General features: G+C 44.4%; 1 protein-coding gene across 2 annotated transcripts; it reads left to right on the top strand.

The window, feature by feature from the left end:
* Positions 1-979: 979 nt before the first annotated feature.
* LOC123450013 (serine/arginine-rich splicing factor RS31-like) lies at positions 980-4,243 on the top strand. 2 transcript variants are annotated; one of them, XM_045127408.1, is made up of 5 exons: positions 980-1,323; positions 1,761-1,873; positions 1,983-2,215; positions 3,239-3,615; positions 3,760-3,853. In XM_045127408.1, exons 1-4 carry the CDS (start codon positions 1,218-1,220, stop codon positions 3,597-3,599), a joined length of 813 nt encoding a protein of 270 aa, XP_044983343.1. In that variant the 5' UTR covers positions 980-1,217; the 3' UTR covers positions 3,600-3,615; positions 3,760-3,853. The 2 variants fall into 2 exon arrangements, with proteins under 2 accessions (XP_044983343.1, XP_044983342.1); XM_045127407.1 differs by having other exon boundaries at positions 981-1,323; positions 3,239-3,570; positions 3,760-4,243.
* Positions 4,244-20,058: the final 15,815 nt, after the last annotated feature.

Raw genomic sequence — 20,058 nt, 5'->3', positions numbered from 1 at the left:
CAGCTAACGGAGGCCCGCGCGCCCCATTTCCAAACACCACGGGGTCACTTCTTGAATCCCGTGGATAACGTGCTGGCGTCAACCCGCCACGTGGAGTCTCTCCCAATTTACGAAAACTCCCCGACTGAAGTGGAGGCGAGAAATGCCATCGAGATGCTGAAAACAGCGGTGGTCCAACATGCGCAATATTCACATAGCCGTGACCGGTTACACTCCATGCCCCATGCGAGTCACATCAGGAGTCGCCATGATGACCAATATTCACATATTAAGCTCGGTCATCGTATACCTCACTCCGTTTTGTGATTCTTTTACCATGCCTCTATAATTGTCAGAGATTACGTACTTCACAATCTTAACTCCATTTAATTAATGATTTTCTAAAGTTCTCATTGTTGTCAGGTTATTCATTGTGTGTACTTCATTTAGCAGTTAGAGTGCATATTGCTCTCCATGTTCAGTACTGTGACCGGAATAACGATGTGGTTTTAGGCTCGGACATGGCAATTTCCCAATAGAAGTTTGATGTGTTATTCTTTATTTTTTTGTTTCGTAAAACAGTTATTGGTATGCTCTCTGAACCCAATAGTTTTCAGCATCCACACACGGAACCAGTGCAAACAGTGTGTTGAGGGGATCTACTTAAAAGTGATTTACTTAAGAGTGGGAGGGGCAACACGACGATGGGGGGATGTTGAGGGGAGGTCGGGGAAGTGATAGCAAGTGGCCGCACATGTGGAGGCGGGTGGTTAGGCCTGTGGAGGCCACGGGAAAGTAGGAGGAACCGTCGTAGGATAGGGGAAAAATGGTGTGGGAGGAATGGCTTGCTCCTAAATGTTGGATATTGATGTGATGGTCAAAAATAAAAGTGACTAGCATGAGAAATGTTTTTAGGTATAGATGCTCCTTTAATTCATTAACCATCATTTTTTTTTGAAGAAGCACGGGTATATAGAAGAAAAAAAGGAAGGTCACATCAAGAGCCCAGCGGCGTGAGCGAGCCCATCAAGAGCTCATCAGCCAGGCTGGCTGCACACACACACCCTAGCTAGGGTTTTACCATCCTCTCTCGCCGTCGCCGCCGCCGCCGCCGCCGGGATCTGCTCGTCGGCGCTCGATCCTTCACCGACTGGCCGGGGATTCCGAGCGCCGGAGGGACCTCATCTGACCTGGTTGGTTGGTTGGTTGGTTGGGAATCGGAAGGGAAGGGACTGACGATGAGGCCGGTCTTCTGCGGCAACTTTGACTACGAGACGCGGCAGTCCGACCTGGAGCGCCTCTTCTCAAAGTACGGCCCCATCCGCCGCATCGACATCAAATCCGGTATGTATGCTCCTCTTTTCTCTCCACTCCCTACTGACCTCTCAGGTTGCCGATTGAATCTATGTATGTATGCTCTGTGGATTAAATGAATGCCATCAATCCTCTGCTCAATGGAATGGGTGTGTTTGCTGCTTGATTTGGGTGTTTTTTTTACTACTGTACGTACTTAGGACTAGTATGCTATGCTATGCTATGCTCTGTTCTATGGATTATTACTGTGTCATCAATAAATGAATGTTTGCTCAAACGCCACATGTAGTAGTATTCACTTGTTCAATGGCATGTACCTCAACCAATTCCCTGCTTTGTTTGGCACTTTTTGCACCTTGTTTTATTTTATCCACAGACCATACCACACTTATACTCCAGTCTAGTACAGGGTAAAAGAAACAACTTTCAACCCTGTTTGCCTGTCCGTCCGTCTGCTTCTACTGCAGGCTACGCCTTTGTCTACTTCCAAGACGAGCGCGACGCTGAGGACGCAATAAGGCGGCTCAGCAACGCCGAGTTCGGCCACAGCAGGCGAAGGCTCTCCGTCGAATGGTCAAGGGTAACCTCTCACTGTCTCACTTGTCTATTCCATCTTTCCCAGTACAAGCACACAAAAGGCTGCTCTTCTCCTCTCATGCATGTGTTGGTTCGTTCGTTCATTCGTCCAGCAAGAGGAGCCCGTGCCCAAGAACCGCGACAGGCCTACAGGGGCAGATGCAAAGCCCACCAGGACGCTCTTTGTTATCAACTTTGATCCCGTCCGCACCAAAGTCGTGGACATCGAGAGGCATTTTCAGCCCTACGGCAAGATTGCAAACATTCGTATCCGCAAGAACTTTGCTTTCGTCCAGTATGAGATGCAGGAGGACGCCAGTGTAGCCGTCAACAAGACTGACAAGAGGTATCATCTGTTTGCTCTCTTCTTCCCACTGCCCATCCTCCATCCAGTATGCACAAGGCTCCTGCAAACTTTCTATCACACGTACACACAACTGATTAGTTTGTTGCTACCCAATTCAATGTCGAATGCATCTCCCCGCATACTACTGCATCTAACAATGCACCTGACTTACTGGAGTGGACTGACTCCATTATCTAGTCTGGTTTATTTGGCTGCTGAGGTGTTGAATTCTCTGTTACGTTATGTCACTAATGTGATACCTGACATTGATATTGATGCTAGCTGGATGGTCTTAGCTCTTACAATAATTATACTCCCTCCGTCTCAAAATAAGTGTCCAAACTTTGTACTAAGCTTAAGACACTTATTTTGAGACGGAGGGAGTACTTTGCATCGATATGAAAGCAAAGCTATTTTTTAGTCCCTCAAATATTATCTGCGTGCTTGCTCCACTGAAGCACCGTCGAGTCATTAACTCTCCAATATCGTAGGAATGCTTGCTCTGCTCAAGGACTGTCTAGTTCTGCTTCATACACTTTGACAAGTGGATTTGGTAACCAGTTATTCTTCTTTGAATTCTAAACCCCATTTGTCTGGGTGTTGAGCTAGATTCGTGTGGACAGCCTCAGTTTTGGTTTGCTGAATTTACACTGCCATTACATATGCAATTGCAATGTTCCCTTGTAACCCAGCTGATTTTCTAGGTTTTGAAATTTCATCAAGTATGTTTGCTGCTCAAGTTTTTCTCATTGTCTTTCATGCTTGGTATTGTCCGGCACCGGGATAATAACCCCTCTTATAATATCATACATAGCACACATGGAATAGACAAGTGGTGATTATTTTCTGGGATATTAGCTTCTACTCCCTCTGTACCCCAACTACAAGTATTTAGGTTTCTTCCTATGAACTAGTCAGATGCATCTTTAAACTGTAATATTGTCGCCATCTTGCTTTACTTGTGCGGACTTTTTACATTGCATTTCTCATTGCTGGGTGTCATTTCTTGCTGTTTCTGCGCAGCACGATATTGGACAGGGTAGTGACAGTTGAATATGCCTTCCGGGATGATGACAATGAAAGAGATGACAGACATGGCAGTCCCAGGCAAGGCCGTGACAGATACGGCAGCCCGAGACGAGGGGGTGACAGATATGGCAGCCCCAGACGAGGCGGTGACAGATATGGCAGTCCAAAGAGAGCCAACCAGGGCAGACGTCCCTACGAGCGCTCCCCTAGCCCTAGGTACCGAAGGGATTACAGTCCAGATTACGACCGCCGTCCACGTTATGATCGCCAGTATGGAGCACCATATGGTAGGAGCCGAAGCCCTGTGTATGATCGTTATGAAAGAGGTAGGAGCCCCGGCTATGGTCGTTACTAGGTAAGAATATTACTGAGTAAGTTTCTGAAAGCGTCAGAAACCATTATTATCTTTTACCCTTTGTAGCATTATCGTTGAAGTGCTTATTCTGTTTGGCGGCGCTACATTTGATTTTCTATGTCACTGATTATCATTGACCCACACGTGAAACACCTTTCAGGGTGGATGGATTTCGAAGGATCTCAAAGGAAGGAATTCCAGGGAGGATGAAGACGCTCGACCTTTTATGGCCGTGTGCTAGAACTAGAAGAGCGAGGGAAAAGCACAAGGCGATGCTAGTTTTTTCATATCAACACCTTGTGTATTTGAGATGAATAGTTCATCCATGGACCAAAGCTTCTTGATGGCCTGGCCTCTTTAACGACACGGATGATATAGGCCTCTTGATGGCCTGGCCTCTTAACCAACTAGGACGGTGAATACCACCTGACAAACGTGCGACTTTGGAGAACTAGTTTGTTTGTCTCTTCTTGCTGCCTGTATGCTATACCAGTCAAGGCCCAAAATATGTATGCATGCTGTGTTTGCCATCCATTGGTGTCACGAAAGCTAGTAGTAATATGGATCGGAGGGAGTATCTTATTTGTTTTCCCAATGATGGATCTTATTTTATATTTGACTGAAAAATCATTTTCTACTTGAAATTCAGTGGGGAAAAAGAATTTGCATTTCATTTTTATTTTGAGAAAAATTTGCATTGCAGCCCACTCTGTTTCACACAGACTATCAAGTCTTAAGGTGCCTCATAAAATGAATTTTGATATATTATATGTCTGCAGCGACCAACAACTGCCATCTTGTGTTTTTTTTTTGAGATGGCAGATGGCAGTGCAGTGCAGTGCCATCTTGTCTTGTGTTTTCTCACCATAAGCTGTGTATGCACCAAAGTTCCGGCCTTTGCACACAGCTGACATTGGTACTACCGCTTCCTTGCCAGCGATGATACTTCCGGTTAGTATAGGAGAAGAGGACTTTGCGAAAATATACGACGTCAGCACCACAATACCGTGCTCTAAATACGCTCAAGTAGAGAGATTATCCATGGAGCAAAAAACAAACGCTAGTTGGCCGAAAGTCCGTCCGAGCGGTACTACTGCTTCCACCATAACGGTACTTTCGCTTAAATGATGCGAAGGCACCAACAAAACATATAAGAGGAAGTGTCCATTGCACCTCATGGTAGTGGAGCAGTACTACCGCTCTCCAGCGCGTTACCTCCGCTTATATGAAACCGAGGAGACCTAAGATAGATCAGAACCTCAAAAGTGCAGGGAAAGGAAAGGGGTGCATATGTATACGTGATAATTCCACCCACCTTTGCAAATGCGGATCCCCTCTTGATAGTACGGATTTTCCTACAACTCAAATCCACCGACACTAAATCGGTAGAAAATAACCGTTCTCTCTTTTAACCGTTGAGGGGATAAAATAACCGCCGAGGGATGAAAACAATCTCGTGCCACTTGTTAATCTCTGAAAGCTTCACTAGTGGAGAACATGGCCTTAGTCCCGGTTGGCAATGGTCTTTAGTCCCGGGTCACCAACCGGAACTAAAAGGTGGGGACTAAGGGTGTGTTTGGTTACTGTCATCAAGTGGAATGTAACGGGTCCATTCCGTTTCCGAGGGTCATTCTCGTGTTTAGTTGGGTAGAGGAATCGGAACCAACTGATTCTCCGGAACGGCATATTCCCCCAAGATACGGAATGCGCTGGTACCTCCAAATCGGAGGAACCACGCGGAACCGAGCAGGTGCGGCTCCCTCTCCCTCTCTGGCGTCGCCCTCTCCCTTTCCATCTCGAGCGCCACCTCTCCGGCGCCTCCCTCTCCCTCTCCAGCGCCGCCCTCTCCCTCTCCCTCTCCGGCGCCGCCCTCTCCCTCTCCCTCTCCGGCGCCGCCCTCTCCCTCTCCCTCTCCGGCGCCGCCCTCTCCCTCTCCCTCTCCGGCGCCGCCCTCTCCCTCTCCCTTTGCGGCGGCTCGAGGAGCAGGTGCGCGGCAGCCCGAGCAGGTGCGGCGACGGCCCGAGCAGGTGCGCCGCCCTCTCCCTTTCCATCTCCGGCGCCACCTCTCCGGCGCCGCCCTCTCCCTCTCCCTCTCCGCCGCCGCCCTCTCCCTCTCCCTCTCCGCCACCGCCCTCTCCCTCTCCCTCTGCGGAGGCTCGAGAGCAGGTGCGGCGGCGGCTCGAAGAGCAGGTGCGGTGACGGCGACGGACCGAGCAGGTGTGGCGGGGGCGACGGACCGAGCAGGTGCGGCGGCGGTGGCAGGCCCGTTCCATCTATTGTTTTAACCAAACATAGGAACGCAACCTGGTGGAATGGAATGTCATGGAATCATTCCATTACGTTCCACCTCGTTCTTCAACCAAACACACCCTAAAGCCCCCACCCTTTAGTCCTGGTTGGCCGCGAGCGTGCGGTGGGGCTGGAGGACCTTTAGTCCCGGTTAGTGACACCAAACGGGACTAAGGATTTTGTGTTTTTTTGTTGGGTTTAGGGTTTTAGGGTTTATTTTTTTTGAATTTTATGGTTTGTTTTTCCTTTTCCTTTTGTTTTTTCCATTCAATTTATTTTCATTTCAAACATATTTTACGCTACTACATACTGTACACGTTGATGCATATATAATATAACTTCTCGTACGACCATACATATATATACATAATTTGGTATATACAATTTATCCTACAATTTGGAGATCATTTCATGCAATGGTATTCTCCGCTTTGAGATATGACCTCGATAAGCAAAGATCCCACAATTTCCTCTTGAATTTTTCGTAGGCGGTTCTATGGTAGGAACTTCTCCCGCATGGCTTCAATCTTTAAAGAAGGAGATCAATATAAATATATTAGTTGTGTGTATATATATTAGATGTGTTGGAAAACGTTGCATGGGAAACAAAAAATTTCCTACGCACACAAAGACCTATCATGGTGATGTCCATCTACGAGAGGAGATTAGATCCACATACCCTTGTAGATCGCGGGAAGCGTTAAGAAACACGGTTGATGTAGTGGTACAACTTCGTGATTCAAATTACCGTCGTCCCACGATCCATCCCATGATCCGTTCCGATCTAGCACCAAACGGACGATACCTCCGCGTTCAGCACACGTACAACTCGATGATGATCTTGGCCTTCTTGATCCAGCAAGAGAGACGGAGAAGTAGATGAGTTCTCCGGCAGCGTGACGACGCTCCGGTGGTGGTGATGATCTACTCCTGCAGGGCTCCGCCCGAGCTCCGCAGAAATACGATCTAGAGGAAGAATTACGTGGTATAGGTTTGAGTTGCACGTGGCAAAAGTTGTGTCTCAAAAGCCCTAAAACCACTAGTACATATAGGAGGAGGGGAGGGGCTAGCCTTGGGGCTCTGATCCATTCTGACTAGTTTTTTATGCTATTACTCACAAATTTTGGGTCCCGGGGTGATACGAACGTTCGTGGAACTTCGGGGTCCGGTTATGGGGACCTCGTCTAAACTCGCAGATTTGGTCCATTCTGGCCAGTTTTGTGTGCTATTACTTACTGTGTTTGGGTCCCGGGGCGCTACAAACGTGGAGGGAACTCCTGGGTCCAGTTACAGGGGCCTCGTCAATAATCATAGATTTGGTCCAGTTTTGTATAATATTACTCACTAATTTTGGGTACCGGGGCGATCCGAACGTCCCGCGAACTCTAGGGACCGGTTAAGGGGACCTCATTAAAACTCGCAGATTTGGTCCATTCAGGCCAGTTTTCCATGCTATTACTCATTGATTTTAGGTCCCGAGGCGATACGAACGTTCCGCGAACTCCAGGGACCGGTTACGGGGACCTCGTTTAAACCCACAAATTTTGTCAATTCTAGACAGTTTTCCATGCTATTACTCACTGATTTTGGGTCCTTTGGTGATATGAATGTTAGGGGAACTTCATGGTCCGGTTACGGTGACCTTGCCAGAACTCGTATATATTATACATTCTAGCCAGTTTTGTATGCCATTACTCACTGATTTTGGGTACCGGGGCGATCCGAACGTTCCCCTAACTTTGGGGTCCGGTTACGGGGACCTCATCAAAGCTCGCAGATTTGGTCCATTCTCGCCATTTTTCATGCTATTACTCACTGTTTTGTTCCTGGGGCGATACGAACGTTCGGGAACTTTGGGGTCCTATAACGGGGACCTTGTCAAAACTCGCAGATTTGGTCCATTCTAGCCAGGTTTGTATGCTATTACTCGCTGTGTTTGGGTCCTCGGGTGCTACAAACATTCAGGGAACTCCTGGGTCTGGTTACAGAAACCTCGCCAAAACTCATAGATTTTATACATTCTGGCCAGTTTTGTATGCTATTACTCACTGATTTTGGGTATTGGGGAATCGAGATGTTCCGCGAGCTCCGGGGACCGGTTACATGGACCTTATCAAAACCTACAGATTTTGTCAATTCTGGCCAGTTTTCCATGCTATTACTCACTGATTTTGGTTCCCGGGGCAATAAGAACCTTCGGAGAACTTCGGGGTCCGGTTACGGGAACCTCGTCAAAACTCACAGATTTTATACATTCTGTCCAGTTTTGTATGCTATTACTCACTGATTTAGGGTACCGGGACAACCCGAACATTTTGCGAACTTCGAGGTCGGGTTACAGGGACCTCGTCAAAGCTCGCTGATTTGATCCATTCTGGCTAGTTATCTATGCTATTAGACACTAATTTTGGGTACCGGGACAACCCGAACATTTTGCGAACTCCAGGTCCGGTTACGAGGACCTCGGCTAAACTCGCAGATTTGGTCCATTCTGGCCAGTTTTGTGTGCTATTACTCATTGTGTTTGGGTCCCGCAGCGCTACAAACGTGCGGGGAACTTTTGGGTCCAGTTACAGGGACCTCGTCAATAATCATAGAGTTCGTCCACTTTTGTATAATATTACTCACTAATTTTGGGTACCGGGGCGATCCGAACGTCCCGCAAACTCTAGGGACCGGTTACGGGGATCTCATCAAAACTCGCAGATTTGGTCCATTCAGGCCAATTTTCCATGCTATTACTCACTGATTTTAGGTCCCGAGGCGATACGAATGTTCCGCGAACTCCAGGGACCGGTTACGTGGACCTCATTTAAACTCACAGATTTTGTCAATTCTAGACAGTTTTCCATGCTATTACTCACTGATTTTGGGTCTTGTGGTGATACGAATGTTAGGGGAATTTCGTGGTCCGGTTACGGGGACCTTGCCAAAACTCGTAGATATTATACATTCTAGCCAGTTTTGTATGCTATTACTTACTGATTTTGGGTACCGGGGCGTGCTGCCTCTTGAGCTTGCGTTGGTTTTTCCCTTGAAGAGGAAAGGGTGATCACCCAACGCTATAAAGGGGTTGTCAATCCCTTCAAGATTGATTGCAAAGTGAGATCTGAAGGCGGAAAGTGCAACGAAGTAAAAGTGTAAGGCTGAAAATATGATGTGAAGTAGACCCGGAGGCCATAGTGTTCACTAGAGGCTTCGCTCAAAATAGCAAATATGACGGTGGGTGAACAAATTACTGTCGAGCAATTGATAGAACCGCAAAGTCATGACGATATCTAAGGCAATGATCATACATATAGGCATCACGTCTGAGACAAGTAGAGTGATACTTTCTGCATCTACTACTATTACTCCAGACAACGACCGCTATCCAGCAGGCATCTAGTGTATTGAGTTCATGACAAATAGAGTAACGCCTTAAGCAAGATGACATGATGTAGAGGGATAAATTCATGCAATAGATATAAACTCATCTTTTTACCCTTGATGGCAACAACACGATGCGTGCCTTGCTACCCCTTCTGTCACTGGGTGAGGTCACCGCATGGTATGAACCCAAAACCAAGCACTTCTCCCATTGCAAGAATCATAGATCAAGTTGGCCAAACAAAACCCACAACTCGAAGAGAATTACAAGGATATGAAATCATGCATATAAGAGATGAGAAGAAACTCAAATAAAATTCATAGATAATCTGATCATAAATCCACAATTCATCGGATCTCCACAAACACACCGCAAAAGAAGATTACATCGGATAGATCTCCATGAAGATCATGGAGAACTTTGTATTGAAGATCCAAGAGAGATAAGAAGCCATCTAGCTACTAGCTATGGACCCGAAGGTCTATGGTGAACTACTCACGCATCATTGGAGAGGTCATGGTGTTGATGAAGAAGCCCTCCGTATCCGAATCCCCCTCCGGCAGGGCACCATAACGTGCCCCAGATGGGATCTTGCGGACACAGAAGCTTGCGGCGGCGAAAAAGTATTTTCGTGGATCTCTCTCGCAGTTTTGGATTTTTCAGGAATTTATAGGCGGAAGAGGTAGCGCAGACGAGCCACAGGGGCCCACAAGCCTGCCTTGGTTCTCAAGTCTCGTGTGTATCTCCTGTTCCGGAAAAATCTTTCGGAAGTTTTATTCCGTTTGGACACCGTTTAAAATCCTCCTCTGAAAAGGGTCAAAAAACACGGAAAAATAGGAACGGGCACTTGGCACTGAGTTAATAAGTTAGTCCCAAAAAATATATAAAAGGCATACAAAATATACAAAGTTTGACAAGATAATAGCATGGAACCATAAAAAATTATAGATACCTTGGAGACATATCAAGCATACCCAAGCTTAACTCCTGCTCGTCCTCGAGTAGGGAAGTGATAAAGACAAATTTTTTGATGTGGAATGCTACCTAGCATAGTTGTCCTTTGTAACTTCTTTCATGTGACATGAATGTTCAGATCCGTAAGATTCAAAACAATAGTTTGCTATTGACATGAAAACAATAATATTTCAAGCAAACTAGCAAGGTAATCATGAACTTTCGAAACAACAAGGCCAAAGAAAGTTATCCCTACAAAATCATATAGTCTGGCTATGCTCCATCATCCCCACACAACTAATTTAAATCATGCACAACCCCGGTATTGACCAAGTAATTGTTTTCGCACTCTTACTTTCTCAAACCTTTTTCAACTCTCACGCAATACATGAGCGTGAGCCATGGATATAACACTATGGTAGAATAGAGTGTGGTGGTGGTTGTGAGACAAAAAAAGAGGAAATGGTCACATTGACTCGGCGTATCAAAGGGCTATGGAGATGCCCATTAATAGATATCAATGTGAATGAGTAGGGATTGTCATACAAAGGATGCACTAGAGCTATAAGTATGTGAAAGCTCAAAAGGAGAACTAGTGGGTGTGCATCCAACTTGCTTGCTCATGAAGACCTAGGGCAATTTTGAGGAAGCCATCATTGGAATATACAAGCCAAGTTATATAATGAAGATTCCCACCAGTATGTGGTGGTGACAAAACAAGAGGCTCTCAATCATGAAGAACATGGTGCTATTATGAAGCACAAGTGTGGAAAGAGATAGTAGCATTGTCCCTTCTCTCTTTTTCTCTCTTTTTTTGTTTTTTGTTTGGGCTCTTTGGCCTCTTTCCATATCTCTTTTTTTTGTGGGCAACTTTGGCCTTTTTTTATTATTTCCTCACATGGGACAATGCTCTAATAATGATGATCATCACACTTTTATATACTCACAGCTCAAAGCTTAGAACGATGATGACTCTATAGGAAATGCCTCCGGCAGTGCACCGGAATGTGCAACGATCTAGCTTGGCGTATGATGTTGAAACATCTCGCTAGCTATCTTACAATCATGCAAATGCAATATGAGAGTGAGGACACAAGTCATGAGACGGAACGGTGGGAGTTGCATGACAATATATCTCGGAATGGCTATGAAAATGCCATAGTAGGTAGGTATGGTGGCTGTTTTGAGGAAGGCATATGGTGGGTTTGTGCACCGACAAAAATTGCGCGGTACTAGAGAGACTAGCAATGGTGGAAGGTGAAAGTGCATCTATACCATGGACTCACATTAGTCATGAAGAACTCACATACTTGTTGCAAAAGTTTTTATTAGTAATCGAAACAAAGTGCTAAACGCATACTCCTAGGGGAAGGGTTGGTAGGTGTTAACCATCGCGCGATCCCGACCTCAACACAAAGGAAGTAATACTTAATACAAAGTTTTGTTTTCATACCCACATGCCACATAACCTCCTTTACCATATAGCATTTTGACGCTCTTACCAATTTACCTCCATTACCAAATACCACCTCACCAACACCATAACTAGCACTAAGGTTGTACTAAGCAAATACAAGGTTTCGTTTTGGGACCCATAGGCCACATACGACCAAGATCAGATTGAATTTATCCTAGAGTAAAACTTGTTCAACTCGACGACCAAGACACTTTTATTATTGATTTGTTTTGTTCAATTCCATCTTGCTTTTGATCAATATATGGTCTTTGCGCGGGATTATGATGAAAAACACCAAAATATGAATCCAAGAAGCTAGCAAACGAGGCTAGTTTTGGATGCCTGCTATTGCAACAAAAGACCTTCCAACGGCGCCAGAAATAGGTGTGTTGACGGCACCAGGAATCCTTCTGCTACGGCTATGCCTTAAGGGACTTCCTAGGCAAATATGCAAAGGATTTCCCCCGTGGCCTTGGAGCCTTGCGTTGGTGTTCCCCCGAAGCGAAAAGGGTGATGTAGTGCAGCGGTGGTAAGTATTTCCCTCAGTTTGAGAACCAAGGTATCGATCCAGTGAAGGAGTATCACAAGTGCGTGCGCAAACACAAAAAGCTTGCTCCCAGCGCTATGAAGGGGTTGTCAATCCCTTATAGATTGTTCGCCAAGTGAGAACTGAAAGCAACAAAGTAACAAAGCAAAGTAAAAGCGAAAGTGGAAACGATAGGTGTGAATAGGCCCGGGGGCCGTAGTGTTTACTAGTGGCTTTTCTCATGAAAGCAAGTAGATGGTGGGTGAACAAATTACTGTCGAGCAATTGATAGAACCACGCAAAGTCGTGACGTCATCTATGTCAATGATTATATATATATAGACATCAAGTCCAAAACAAGTAGACCGATACTTTCTGCATCTACTACTATTACTCCACACGTCGACCGCTATCCAGCATGCATCTAATGTATTAAGTCCAAAAGAACAGAGTAACGCCTTAAGCAAGATGACATGATGTAGATGGACAATCTCATATCTACGACAAAGCCCACCTTGTTACCCTTGATGGCAACTACACGATGTGTGCCTTGCTGCCCCTACTGTCACTGGGAAAGGTCACCACACGGTAAGAACCCAAAACCAAGCACTTCTCCCATTGCAAGAATCATAGATCTAGTTGGACAAACAAAACCCAAGACTCGGAGAGACTTAAAAGGATATCAAATCATGCATATAAGAAATAAACAAAGACTCAAATAGATATCATAGATAATCTGATCACAAATCCACAATTCATCGGATCTCGACAAACACACCGCCAAAGAGGATTACATCGGATAGATCTCCATGAAGATCATGGAGAACTTTGTATTGAAGATCCAAGAGAGAGAAGAAGCCATCTAGCTACTAACTACGGACCCGTAGGTCTGAAGTGAACTACTCACGAGTCATTGGAGGGGCGATGATGTTGATGTAGAAGCCCTCCAACTCCAAAGTCCCCTCCGGCAGGGCACCGGGAAGGGTCTCCAGATGAGATCTTGCAGAAACGTAAGCTTGCGGCGGCGGAAAAGTATTTTCGTGGATCCCTTGATTTTTTTCTGTATTTTAGGGAATATATAGGCGAAGGATCTAGGCCAGGGGGGGCGAGGGAGGCCACAAGCCTGCCCACCGCCGCCCCTGGTGGCGGATGGGGGGCTTGTGGGCTCCGTGTAGCCCTCCTGGCTTGGCCCACAAGCCCCCCGATCTTCTTCCATCCAGGAAAAAATCATTTCGGGAATTTTATTCCGTTTGGACTTCGTTCCAAAATCAGATTTGAAAAGAGCCAAAAACACAGAAAAAACAGGAACTGGCACTTGGCACTGAATTAATAAGTTAGTCCCAAAAAATATATAAAAGGTACATAAAACATCCAAAGATGACAAGATAACAACATGAAACCATCAAAAATTATAGATACGTTTGTGACGTATCAAGCATCCCCAAGCTTAACTCCTGCTCGTCCTCGAGTAGGGAAGTGATAAAGAATGAATTTTTGATGCTTTCATGCTACCTAGCATAGATGTCCTTTGTAACTCCTTTTATGTGACGTGAATGTTCAGATCCATTAGATTCAAAACAATAGTTTTCTATTGACGTGGAAACAATAATAATTCAAGCAAACTAGCAAGGTAATCATGAACTTTCAAAATAACAAGGCCAAAAGAAAGTTATCCCTACAAAAGCATATAGTATGGCTATGCTCTATCATCATTGCACAACGAATTTAAATCATGCACAACCCCAGTATTGGCCAAGTAATTGTTTCACACCTTTACTTTCTCAAACCTTTTCAACTCTCACACAATACATGAGCGTGAGCCATGGTTTTAGCACTATAAGTGGTGTGGAGTGTGGTGGAGGTTTGCAAGACAAAATAAGGAGAAGATGATCACATTAACTAGGCATATTAATGAGCTGTGGAGATGCTCATCAATAGATATCAATGTGAATGAGTAGGGATTGCCATACAAATGATGCACTAGAGCTAAGAGTATGTGAAAGCTCTTAAAGAAAAGTAGTGGGTGTGCATCCAACTTGCTTGCTCACGAAGACCTAAGGCAATTTTGAGGAAGCCTATCATTGGAATATACAAGCCAAGTTATATAATGAAAATTTCCCACTAGCTATATGGTGGTGACAAAATGAGAGACTCTCAATCATGAAGATCATGGTGCTTAATATGCACATGTGTGGAAAAGTGGTAGCATTGTCCCTTCTCTCTTTTTCTCTCATATTTATTTTTATTTTTTTGGTGGGCTCTTTGGCCTCTTTTTTTTTATTTTGATGGGCATCTTTGGCCTCTTTTATTTCCTCACATGGGACAATGCTCCATCAATGATGATCATCACATTTTCAACTCAAAACTTAGAGCAACGATGATTCTATATGGAATGCCTTCGGTAGTGTACCGTGGCAATGATCTAGCACGACATAGACATTATTGGAAACATCATGCTCGCTATCTTACGATCATGCAATGGCAATGTAGACGTGGTGGAACATGTCATGGTGGTAGTTGCATGGCAATATATCTCGGAATGACTTTGAAAAAGCCATAGTAGGTAGGTATGGTGGCTGTTTTGAGGGAGGCTAATGGTGGGTTTTGTGCACCGACGAAAGTTGCACGACACTAAGAAGATAGTGATGGTGGAAGGTGAAAGTGCATCTAAACCATGGACTCAACATTTGTCATGAAGAACTCATATACTTGTTGCAAAAGTTTTATTAGTAATCGAAACAAAGCATTCAACACATACTCCTAGGGGAAGGGTTGGTAGGTATAAACCATCGCGCGATCCCGACCGCCATGCAAAGGATGACAATTAATAGACTAATCATGCTCAGATTTCATCACATAACGGTTCACCATATGTGCATGCTACGGGAATCACTAACTTCAACACAAGTATTTCTAGATCCACAACACCTTACTAGCATAACTTCAATATTACCATAACCACAACTCAAAACTAATTCAGATGAATCAAACTTCTCTAACTATTCAATGCACATGAAGGTGGAAGTTTTAGTATACCTTTGGATAACTACCCCTTTTGAGACTACTTTCAAAGCATAGATCAACTACCAAGCCACACACCGCTGTGCTCTAAAAGATATAAGTGAAGCACACATATCAAAAGTATCTAGCTCAAAAGATATAAGTGAAGCACATGTGAGCTGAATTGTCTACCAAAAGATATAAGTGAAGCTCGACAAAATCACGGTGAGTGCATGTCTCTCTCTCTAGGTGTGCAGCAAGGATGATTGTGACACAAAAAAAATAAAAGACTCCTACGATACAAGACACTCCAAGCAAAAACACTTAACATGTGGTGAATAAAAATATAGCCCCAAGTAACGTTACCGATGGATTGAAGACGAGAGAGGGGATGCCTTCCCGGGGCATCCCCAAGCTTAGGCTTTTACGGTATCCTTGAATCTCTTGGGGTGCCTTGGGAATCCCCAAGCTTGAGCTCTTGCCACTCTTTATCTCTTTGTCCATAAGAACTTCACCCAAAATTTGAAAACTTCACAACACAAAACTTAAACAGAAACTCGTGATAACATTAGTATGAGAAAGCAAACCACCACTTCCTTAGATACTGTAGCAAACTTAAATTCTACTTATGCTGATGTTGGGTTACTGTATTTTCAATCTTCCATGGCTAATACCCCCCGATACTATCCATAGTTTCATCAAAATAAGCAACCCACACAACAAAAACAGAATCTGTTAACAGCAGAACAGTCTGTAGCAATCTGTATATTTCGTATACTTCTGGTACTTAAAAAACTCTGAAAACTTACGGCAGTCTGAAGAATTTGCGTAGCAATCAGCACGAAAACGAATCAACTCAAAAGCTCTTACAGAAAAAAATGAAAATTCTTTTCGTGAGCATAAAGTTTCTGTCTTTTCCAGCATGACCAAACGATCATCCCCAAGACTAATAATAACGGTTTTGCTTGGCACAAACGCAAAAAGAAACAAAAAAAACACAATCATAACAGAATTATGAAAGTGTGGAAAACACAAAACAGAAAGAAAAAGGATAGATTCGTTCGGTTGCCTCCCAACAAGCGCTTTTGTTTAACGCCCTTAGCTAGGCAAAAGGTGATGGAATCATGTATAGTCATCTTTGGTGCTCAAACCATAAGTAGCCCTCATCATAAATTCATAAGGCAATCTTATTTTCTTTCTAGGAAAGTGCTCCATGCCCTTCTTTAAAGGAAATTGAAATATAATATTCCCTTCCTTCATATCGATGATAGCACCAATAGTCCTTAGGAAAGGTCTACCAAGAATAATGGGACATGAAGGATTGCAATCTATGTCAAGTACAATGAAATCCACGGGTACATAGTTCTTATTTGCAACAATAAGAACATCATCGATCCTTCCCATGGGTTTCTTGACAGTAGAATCCGCAAGATGCAAATAAAGAGAACACTCTTCAATCTCATGAAAACCAATAATATCACATAAAGACTTTGGAATCGCGGAAACACTAGCACCCAAATCACACAAAGCATTGCACTCATAGTTTTTGATCTTGATTTTTATAGTAGGTTCCCACTCATCATGAAGTTTTCTAGGTATAGAGACTTCTAGTTCGAGCTTCTCTTCAAGAGATTTCATCATAGCATCTACGATATGCGCGGTAAAGGCTTTGCTTTGGCTATAAGCATGTGGAGAGTTTGCAATGGATTGCATCAAAGAAATGCATTCAAACAAGGAGCAATTATCATAATTGAATTCCTTGAAATCCAAAGTGGGAGTTTCATTACTACCCAAAATTTTGATTTCTTCTACTCCACTCTCCACACCTTTATCATCAAGATGGGTGGACTCCGAATCATTGGGGCGTTTTTCAACCAAAGTGGATTCATATCCAGCCCCTCCATCAATAGGTTTGACATGCGAAAACAAAGATTCAAGAGGAGACACACCAAGCACTTTAAGATCTTCGTGATTTGCATCACTAGAACGCACCCTTTTAAACCATTCATGCCTAGCGCGAATTTGGGTGGTTCTTTCTTTGCTCTCATTCATGGAGACATGCTTAGCTTTAAAGTTTCATCCAAGTTGACCTTGGGAGGAGCGCATCTAACTTTCAAAGCATCAATATCACAAGACATCCTATCAATGCTCTTAGCCAAATCGTCTATTCTGAGTAGTTTTTCCTCTATGGACGCATTGAAAATCTTTTGAGAGTTGATGAACTCTTTGATATTACTCTCTAAATCAGAGGGTAATTTGTTGTGATTTCCATAAGTGTTGTTGTAGGAATTGCCATAATTGTTAGAGGAGTTACTAGGAAAAGGCCTAGGAAAATAGTTTTCTCTAAAAGCATTGTTGTTGCCAAAATTGTTCCTACCAACAAAATTCACGTCCAAACTAGCGTTGCTACTCTCAATCAAGGAAGATAGTGGCATGCCATTAGGATCTACAGTAGCGTTTCTACTAGCAACCAAATTCATCAACTCGTCCATCTTAGCACTAAGCGAGTTAATTTCTTCTATAACGTGCACCTTTTTGCTAGCAGGTGACTTTTCAGTGTGCCACTTAGAGTAGTTGGTCATGATATTGTCTAGGAGTTTTGTAGCGTCTCCTAACATGATTTCCATGAACGTTCCACCTGAGGCGGAGTCCAAGATATTGCGGGAAGAAAAATTCAAGCTATCGTAAAAGATTTGTATAATCATCCACAAACTCAAGCCATGAGCGGGACAATTTCTAATCATAAGCTTCATCCTCTCCCAAGATTGTGCAACATGTTCATGATCAAGTTGCTTGAAATTCATGATATCGTTACATAAGGAGATGATCTTAGCCGGCGGAAAATACTTGGATATGTAAGCATCTTTGCACTTATCCCAAGAATCGATACTATTTTTAGGCAAAGAAGAAAACCAAGTTTTTGCGCGATCCCGCAACGAGAAAGGAAAAAGTTTCTACTTAATCACGTCATTACCCACATCTCTTTTCTTTTGCATATCACAAATTTCAATGAAGGTATTGAGATGGGATGCGACATCTTCACTAGGAAGGCCAGAGAATTGCTCTTTCATAACAAGATTCAGCAAAGCTGCGTTGATTTCATACGATTCCGCACTAGTGGCGGGAGCAATCGGAGTACTAATAAAATCATTATTATTGGTACTCGATAAGTCGCAAAGTTTGTGTGACGCCCCCGGTTCAATCGTACGCTAACCATACACGCAAATGCGTACGATCAAACCCAAGGACTCACGGGAAGATATCACAACACAACTCTAGACACAAATAAAATAATATCAGCTTCATATTACAAGCCAGGGGCCTCGAGGGCTAGAATACGAAAGCTCGATAAACACACGAGTCAGCGGAAGCAACAAATATCTGAGTACAGACATAAAACATGGGGTACCTTAGAGAAGGCTAGCAAAAAAGATACAACGATCGAACGAGGTGAGGCCTCCTGCCTGGGAACCTCCTAACTACTCCTGATCATCAGCGGCCTCCACGTAGTAGTAGGCACCGTCGGGGTAACAGTCGTCGTCGGCGGGGATCTCCATCTCCCGGGCTCCATCATCTGGTCGCAACAACGGATCGAGGGGAGAAGAGGGGGAGCAAAGCAGCGGTGAGTACTCATCCAAAGTACTTGCAAGTCTTACATCAGAACTATTCTTATTATGCATCAGTATCAAAGAAGGGGGGGGGGGGTTATATGTGGACTGACTGCAACAATGCGAGAATAGAGAGAGAAGGCCTAGTCCTATCGAAGACTAGCATCTTCAGGGTCTTGCAGCAATAGACGAGAGTAGAACAGGGGTAAAACATTAATAGTCATATTGTTGCAGCAATATTAAAGTGAGGTCACGCCTAAAGATCCTCCCTCGACTCCCTGCGAGGAAGCAATCCCGAGACAAACTAATTCCAGTTAAGTAACAATTGTAGTTGTATAAGATCGGGGCACAACTCCAAGTCGTCCTGTAACCGTGGACACGGCTATCCGAATAGTTAATTTTCATCCCTGCAGGGGTGCACCACATGTAACGTCACGCTCGATAACACTCTGGCCGGACATACTTTTCTGGGTCCTGCCCGGCCTCGGAATATCGACACGTCGCAGCCCCACCTAAGACTAATCAGAGAGGTCAGCCCGCCGGTCTAAATCCTAAGCGCAAAGGGTTCATGGGCCCAGTTCCCCTCCGCGCTCCTGCACGATGCGAGGGCGGCCGACGTCAGTCCTAGCATCCCTTAATCACAAGCGCAATGCATCTCGGGACCACTCGGGCGCGTGCCACTATGATTGCTGACATCTGAAAAGCTTCGGCTGATACCGCGACGCCGAGTACCCATAATTCTTCCCGCGTAGATGGTTAGTGCGAAAAGGTCTCCGACCAACCCAGATCAAATACCCAAATTCATTAACATTTTAATTAGGCCAACAACACAGTCTCACGGGAATCCACCCGTCTTACAACTAATCACCAATGATCCTAGTAACATGGTCGAGTAACTGCGTGGTTGTAACATCGGGGGGGAATCCGAGGTATCACCCTCGTTGGATTTTGAATGATGTACCCGTCAAGGTGGGCTTAGAGGAATCACCCTCGGGGGTCCCACACTTGAGGGGTTGCACGACAGAGGCGTCATCGGGAATGGTGAAAGAGGAATCACCCTCGATAACCACGACCAACTAGCTATACTACAGAGATATTGTTGGAATTATGCCCTAGAGGCAATGATAAATATAGTTATTATTATAATTCCTGTATCAAGATAATCGTTTATTATCCATGCTATAATTGTATTGAATGAAGACTCATTTACATGTGTGGATACATAGACAAAACACCGTCCCTAGCAAGCCTCTAGT

The sequence above is a fragment of the Hordeum vulgare genome, chromosome 4H (assembly GCF_904849725.1).
Source record: "Hordeum vulgare subsp. vulgare chromosome 4H, MorexV3_pseudomolecules_assembly, whole genome shotgun sequence".
In the NCBI taxonomy this organism is placed as follows: domain Eukaryota; kingdom Viridiplantae; phylum Streptophyta; class Magnoliopsida; order Poales; family Poaceae; genus Hordeum; species Hordeum vulgare.
This window is presented reverse-complemented; position numbering and strand designations above follow the sequence as displayed.

Bases quoted from the DNA above. Each gene is read 5' to 3' on its own strand.
- LOC123450013 (XM_045127407.1), top strand. From the start codon at position 1,218: ATGAGGCCGGTCTTCTGCGGCAACTTTGACTACGAGACGCGGCAGTCC. The intron at 1,324-1,760 runs GTATGTATGCTC...CTTCTACTGCAG, and splicing joins CCGCATCGACATCAAATCCG to GCTACGCCTTTGTCTACTTC. The intron at 3,571-3,759 runs GTAGGAGCCCCG...AACACCTTTCAG, and splicing joins GTATGATCGTTATGAAAGAG to GGTGGATGGATTTCGAAGGA.